Here is a 7,500-nt window from a genome sequence, read left to right as displayed (position 1 = left end):
CAGGGCCTCTGTTGAAAGATTCAGGTTATTACAACACGCCAATCTGAGGGCCAGGGGTCAGGGAGTGAGAGGCGAGCGAAATTTCAACTCAAATTAACATTCTGTCAGCTCCAGAAAATGGGATAAATAAAGTCGAATTAATTCATTATAATAAAGAGAGAACGGGAGAGGGAGAGAGGCTGAGCTCCCTCCCCTCCCCTCCCCCCTCTCCACCCCTCAGCCGGATTGATTACCATTCTGTATTCAGAATCACGCTTCCTTTGCATTCCTCTTCTGAAACCCAACAGAAAATGAGGCGTTTATAGCTACAGGCAAAATCTGGTCGGATGGACACAGTTTACATTTAGTATTTATAGAGAAAGAAATTAAATTATGGCGAAAAGTAGCGCTCTTGGCCCCTGACCTCAGAATTAATACCACCATCATTTTCTTATTGCTCCTGGAGAGGGTTGGGAGTCAAAAAAAATCTAGATTCTTTTTCATTTTTAAAGAGATTTCTCCTCCCTCCCTCCTCATTACTTTCACCTCTCCCTCCACTCCTTCAAGGGAGAGAGAGAATAATTAAACTGTAATCTATATTGGGCAGTGGCATATTATGTGATATTCAATTAGGTGGATATATTCTGGGCCAGACAGACCACACCAATCAGAGGCTCTCTCCTCTGCTTTCCATCGTAGCTGCTGACTTTTGTGGTGGCGTTTTTTAAATAGAAAGTATCCTGTTGGGGGTCTTCGAAGAGAGAAGGGTGCTGGAACTGGCCACTGGAAAAGCTATTGGCGTGTTTGGCAGAGATAAAGTGGTTGCGTTCCTCCCTTCCTGATTCCAAGGAATTACCCCCCCCCCCCCTTTCCCCAACATACACACTCCAATAATACACTTCCCTCAAAGGTTTCTAAGGTTTTGTTTTTTCCCCTTTATCTTCCTTCCTGTCTTGCTGGATTTGTTTCTGTTTCTTTCTTGTCTTCCCCGCCCATCCCTCACCCTTATTCCCCCTTTCTGCCTTTCACCTTTACCGTTTGCGTGGCTTCTCTTCAGAACTTAAAGTCACCTAAAGGGGAAGCCAAATTTCGTGTAAGCCTTTCCCATTATGAAGAGATACATTCCAACAGCCTGGAACACACAGAGATATGTACTGATCGCTCATCATATACAGAACCAATTGTTACTGCTGTGTAGACTGTTTTGTTCCCTGGGAGGCTGGATGTAGGGATGGGGGAGTGAGAGCGGGAAGCTCTGGCTTCCTCTCTTTCTCTTCTCTTTCTCTCCTTCAGTCTTTGACCCCTCTCTATTTCCTCCTTCCTTTTCTCCTTCTCTCTTTAATTCTCTCTCTCCTACCTTTCTCCCTCTCCCTCCCTCCTCCTTTTCTTCCCTTTCCCCTTTTCCTTCCTCTTTTCTTCCCCTTTTCCTCCTCTTCCTCCCTTTCTTCTCTTCTTCCTCCTCTCCTCCTCCTTTTCTTCTCCTCCATTTCTCCTTTTCCTCTCCTCCTTTCTTCTCCTTTTCCTCTCCTCCTCTCCTCCTCCTCTTCTTCTCTTCTTCTTTTTCTTCTCCTCCTCCTCCTCCTCCTTTTCCTCTTCCTCTTCCTCCTTTTCCTCCTCCTCCTCTTCCTCCTTCTCCCCCTCCCTTCCCAGGGTCACTGAAACCAGATTAAAAGTAAGGGACTGTAAGAAAAACATCCAGTGTCTTCATTCTCTTCATTCACACATGTCATCAGAAGCAAACATAAAACAGGAATTTTAAAGGATGTTTTGGCTGAAGAAGCTATGACAGGACCAAATCACTATGAAAATTTTTTTTAAAGTTATTTTTTCTCATCCACCCACAGGCCTAATTTGCTACTTATTTAAGAATATGTCCTTTAATGATTTAACTTTGATTCTATCAATATTTTAGAGTGTCTAAGGAAGTGACACTTCTCCAAGAGCATAATTTAATTATAACAAATGGGCTGGCTACTTTGCCCTATCCATCACTGGAGGAATCAAACTAAGATTTCTTTCTTTCTTTCTTTCTTTATTCCCCCTGGGGTTGGTGGTAGTGTGTGGGGGGAGGGAGAGAAGGTTGGGAAAGTAATCCTAAAGTTACCACTTTCTCCACGTTTTCTCAAACCCCTCCCTAGGTTGTCTACATTTGACTAAGCTTCATTAGCCACCGCCTCCAGTAGCAAAATAATTTCAGATTGTTGTGCCCATCGATCAATATTGTATGGCATAATTAGAATTTTGTGGATAGGGTAAGATCACCTTTAAATACAGTAAAGAGTTTTTCTTTATTCCCCCCCACCCCTTCCTCCTCCCGTCTTCTTTTCCCCTGCTGTATAGAGCCGGAGAGGAGATGAAAAGCCCTTGTACTTTTAAATTCAATGTGACAGCTTCGGAAAGAGAGGATGATGAATCTCCTATTATTGGATCAGTCTATTTGCCGCTCAATGTCTCTCTGTAATTGGAGCAACATCACTTTAAAGGTTCAGAGAGTACAGCATTTCTGGTGAAAAAAAAAATCTCCACAACACGCCGGTGAATGTTTTAAAGGGAAATCTATTAGTGATTTGAAGAGGGGAGGGGAGTCCAGGGGGAGGGAGGGGGAAAGGAGTGGGAGGGGAAAGGAGGGGAAGGTGCTGAGTGTGACTCCGGTTGTTGGGTATTTAACTGGGGGGCTCCAATCCAGTCTCAAAGTTCCCCTTAGCCTCTCTTCTTCTTTGCACCCCTCCCCGTCTTTCTGTCTCCTCCCCCGCCCCCCAGGCCCTCTCTCTCCCCCAGGTCGACTCCCTTCTTGTAACCCCACTCCTTCCTCCCTCGCCAACACCCCCCCACCCCGTCTTGTTGTGACAGTTCCTGATACTGTTTATTGAGGTGCATGTCAGGTATAATTAGCAATCGATATGGAAAACGTTTCCTTGCACCCTGCACGCCTCTGACGTCAGACCCGATTAGCGCTTCTTATTGGTCCCAAATTCCCCCGGCCGGTGCTAATTATCGGGAGCTTGATGTTGATAAAGTAAAGCGCTGGAGTCCGGGCGAAGCATGTACTGGGCTGCAGGTCCCTATCTCCTCCTCCGCCGCCGCCGCCTGCGCCTCCTCCTCCTCAGCTCCAGCTGCGCCCTGCCACCCCGGAGATGATGGACAGCCGCATCCTGGATCACCCCCATGCCCAGTTCGGGGGCTCGCTGGGCGGCATGGTGGGCTTTCCCTACCCCCTAGGCCACCACCACGTCTACGAACTGGCGGGGCACCAACTGCAATCCGCGGCCGCGGCGGCCGCCGCCGCCGCCTCCGTCCCCTTCTCCATAGATGGATTACTGAATGGTTCTTGCGCTGCCTCAGTAGTCAATCCCACCCCACTGCTGCCATCGGGCTGCGGGGTGAGCGGGGACAGTCAGACCTTCAAGCTGTCAGGTAGGCTGGTGAAGTGGTTAGAGGAGGGTTAGCTATGGGGCGGACAGTGGGGGGCGCCGTCCGGGGACGAGGTTCAGAATCCTTAGAATGCGGACCCTTTTAAAGAAGTTACCCTTCCTCCCTCTTGGAGGAGTGGGATGGTACCCAGGTACATCTTCTCTGCCAGCGAACACCGGCCCCACGGTTTAGAAAGTTGGGATCAGTACTGGAACTGCAGTTAATATGCTGAGTTATAGGTGAAAAAATAGCTCCCAAGAAATCAGTGGTTTCTTCGACCCGACTCCCTCACCCCATACAAAAATAAAACTCCCTAGCAGGCTTTCTATCCCAAGGCAGCCTTTCTTGGGTAAGCTCAGCACTAGATGGTGAGGGGTCGGAATTTCTCTCACTTCGACAGTAGGGTAAAGGCAGACACTTTGAGTACTCCGGTTGAAGTTGTACTATGAGCTGGGGCAGGGGATCCCCTGAAGTCTACTCCCTGAAGGGAGTAAGTAAAACGGGAGCAGGGATGAAGATAAAGAGCGAGACCCTTTGGGGGGAGCAGAGGAACGCCTCCCAGAGGTCTGACCTCGCCATGCCTCTACTGTGTACCCCTACAGACTCCGGAGACCCGGATAAGGAAAGTCCAGGCTGTAAACGGAGAAGAACCCGCACCAACTTCACAGGCTGGCAGCTGGAAGAGCTGGAGAAGGCCTTTAATGAAAGCCACTACCCAGATGTCTTCATGCGGGAAGCGCTGGCTCTACGCTTGGACCTGGTGGAGTCCCGAGTGCAGGTAACAGTCCCAGCACACATACCCCACCCCCACTCTCCTTCTTAAGACTCAGGCGTTCCCGATTCACAGGCCGAGCTTCTTCAGAGAGTGGCGTTCAGACTCCTTCCCCCTTCCTGCTTGCCTACCCTCTTCCCGACACGACCCCCCTCCCTCTTTGTTCTAGGACTCCGGTATCGAGTCCTCTCTGGGTCTGGTCAGCGGTCGCCTTGTTTTCCTGCGCCGCCAAGGGTAGCATGGCTGTGTGTGTTTGTGAGGACAGACTGTAGTGGGGAGAAATCCCTGTGCCAGTCCTCAGCGCTTCTTGGAAGTAGGATGTGTGTAGAGATTTAACACCATGGTGGGGGGAGGACGTATTGATGCGGGGGGGGGGGGCAGAATAGGCCCTAAAAGAGCAGAATATGTTTTAACCAGTTCTGCCCAGAAACCAGCCGCTTTGAATATTGGAGATGAGTTTATGTTGGGGGAGTGTATCGGTGAAATAAACCCACCAAAATAAGAAGGAGCGTTCAACATTAAAGAACGGGCTATATGGAGGGGAATGTATGGGAGTCATGTTGAAAATAGGAGGAAAGGTGGCTGAGAAAACAGCCAAACAGTGGAGGTGAAGGAGAACTGGGCATGAAGTTCAGACACAAATGACTTCCAAGCTGCGCCTGTTTCCCTCCTTATCCACTGAACAGCTGCTCCTCTCCCTTGCTTTGAATAAACCCGTTTGTTTGTTTATTTGGCTCTAAAATATTCAGATAGAAAACATGTATTTATTCATCGCTTTTCAGAAGGGGGAGAGCAGAAGAAAGGGAGCCGGAAACTTAAATAGTTAACACATCCGAGAATTGGAAGGAACAGAGTATATCTAACGCCCGATTTTTTTTTTCTTATTATTTGCATCTCTTTGATTGGTATGGAAACTGTGGGACTGCTTTCACTTTTCAAAATACAGCGTTAATCTGGTGCATTAAAAATTCAAAATGAAATTGCTTAATTAGTGTTTTCGCGAAGTGTGGAACACAGAAGTTTTTGATGGGGTGGGGAGGTTGGGTTCGTTGCAATTGAAGGCTTGTTATTTGCTTGAAACTCTGAGACATTTAGACTGAGGCAGGGCGAGGCTATTGCGCCGCAGCGAATTCGCCCATTAGCATTGTTTAAAAGGTGTATTTACCGAGTGCTTTTTCCTCCCCTCTTGACCTCTTGTGTTTTGAAATCCTTTTATCCAATTTGTTCTGAGATTGTTAAGTGAAGTCGAGACCCCTTCATTTCCCTCTAATACGATAATGAGTAATTCTCAGTGACAAGGCGGTCTGCAATGGGCACAAAGAAAGGAGCTACCCTCACTGACAAGGCTGGGAGAGTCTAAACAAACACATCTCCATCTTTTTCTAGGTACACACACTTTTCTGTCGTCGTGTTAGACATAACTATGATACAGCGTCCAAAGGTTTTTTTTTTTTGAATTTTGGTTTCTAATCATCCTTCTCTTTCTTAAAGGCACGGGGACGGGTGTATATGGTGGTGGTGGTGATGGTTTAAGAGATAAGGAACATGTACCTGTGTACGTGTGTGGGACGAAGTGGATTGTTGTGTGTTTGTGTTTTCCCGTGTGAATTTCTGTATTGGCGGATGGTTACGAGTGACACTGTTCAGAGTGAGAATCAAAAGAAAACCTTGGCAAACCACCCTCAGGAAAGTAACTCAGGAACGGATAAGGGAGAAAGGGGAAAAAAAGATAACTCGACTATATGTACATATATGTATGTGTATGTGTATACGTATATATATCTAAATATAGATCGTCTGTCCCTGGAATTTCTTCCCCTTCACTCTCAATACTTTGGGGACAAAGGTTCAGATTGTCTTGCTCCTTATACTGGCAGGACCCTCAGCCCTCGGGGTCCAAATAAGTAGAGGAACGACATAGGGAGTGTTGTGTAAAGAGAGGTACTACCGTGGCCGTCATAGGGTTCCTCCATGATCAGCGGTGGAGTTAAGGGTGGGGAAAACCTAGCTGGGGGCTGGATGCATTTTTGCACTTCCTCCATGCAGGAATGATGAGAGGGTTTAGAAATCAGTCACCATTCACCAAATCAGAATGCTATGAGCTTAAATTATTTCGGGGAGCATGGAGAAAGAGGCAGGTTGTGGGAATGGGTGAGTTCGGAGCATAAAGTTGTGGAGGCTTCTCTTGACTGAAAGGAAGCCTAGGGTTTGGCAGCCTAAAGACTGGGTTCTTAGATTCTCAAATATTGTGTGCATGCATGTGTGAATGTGTGTGTGTGTGTGTGTGTGTGTGTGTGTGTGAGAGAGAGAGAGAGAGAGAGAGAGAGAGAGAGAGAGAGAAGGGACAAGAGTTGCCCATTCTTTCCACTATTTCTCCAGCCGGACGTACCATCCAGTTAACTTTGGTACTGAGCTCTAACAACCAAACTGAGCTCTAACATCTAAAGATAGCTCAACACTGAGGAGTAAGCGGGGGAAGCAGACTGTATTGGGGGAGCAGCAACCATGTACCCCTAAAAACGCTTCTTCTCCGGTCAAAAGGATGCTTGAATTTGCGGCCTAACCGAATGTATATGTGAAATCCCATATCAGGGAAAACCAGGAGTAGTTTCTTTTCCACTTCCCCTTTCACCTAGCCTGCTTAGACTCACTTTTTTTTTTTTTTTTTTTTTTTGAAACATGAGGCCATTCAGAACACCTTTCCCCTCACCCATCCCCATTCCCCAACCCGGGCAGGAAAGCAACAGCAGGGCCCCCGTATGCCCTGTGTCCTCTGGTCTCCAGTCCCTCCCCCTCAGCGCCCCGGCCCCGGCCCCCAGTCTGACTCTCCCTTGCTTTTCCCTTATCCGGCTTTTTTAGGTCTGGTTCCAAAACCGCCGGGCCAAATGGAGAAAGAAGGAGAACACGAAGAAAGGGCCAGGGAGGCCGGCTCACAACTCTCATCCCACCACGTGCAGCGGGGAGCCCATGGATCCAGAGGAGATAGCCCGAAAGGAGCTGGAGAAGATGGAGAAGAAGAAACGCAAGCATGAGAAGAAACTGCTCAAGAGCCAGAGCCGCCACCTGCACTCTCCCAGCAGCCTGTCCTTGCACAGTACGCCCAGCTCCGATAGTGATAGCGGCGGCGGCGGCCTCTCCCCAGAGCCCCCAGAGCCGCCCCCGGGAAAGGGCCCACGGCCGGCCCCCAGCGCGGCCAGCGAGCCACCGGCCCCCGGCAGCTGCGACCCAGCCTTTTACCCGAGCCAAAGAAACGGCGCCGGCCTGCAACAGAGGCTGAGCCGGCTCCCAGATAAGGACTCTTCTTCCTCTTCGTCCTCCTCCTCTTCGTCCTCCTCTTC

At 48.7% G+C, this 7,500-nt stretch overlaps 1 protein-coding gene across 1 annotated transcript in view; it reads left to right on the top strand.

Moving 5' to 3' along the window:
- The first annotated feature begins 3,113 nt into the window (after positions 1 to 3,113).
- Positions 3,114 to 7,500, top strand: part of LOC114052089 (homeobox protein unc-4 homolog) — a 5,054-nt gene continuing 667 nt past the window's right edge. Inside the window, exons 1-3 of the mRNA XM_027874522.1 lie at positions 3,114 to 3,393; positions 3,993 to 4,168; positions 7,022 to 7,500. The exon at positions 7,022 to 7,500 is cut by the window's right edge and continues 667 nt beyond it. Coding sequence (XP_027730323.1) covers positions 3,114 to 3,393; positions 3,993 to 4,168; positions 7,022 to 7,500 — 935 coding nt within the window. The remainder of the gene's footprint in view (positions 3,394 to 3,992; positions 4,169 to 7,021) is intronic.

This window comes from Vombatus ursinus, unplaced genomic scaffold (assembly GCF_900497805.2).
Source record: "Vombatus ursinus unplaced genomic scaffold, bare-nosed wombat genome assembly UNPS02014807.1, whole genome shotgun sequence".
In the NCBI taxonomy this organism is placed as follows: domain Eukaryota; kingdom Metazoa; phylum Chordata; class Mammalia; order Diprotodontia; family Vombatidae; genus Vombatus; species Vombatus ursinus.
Note: the sequence above shows the minus strand (reverse complement) of the source record. Positions and strands in the feature narration are given on the sequence as shown.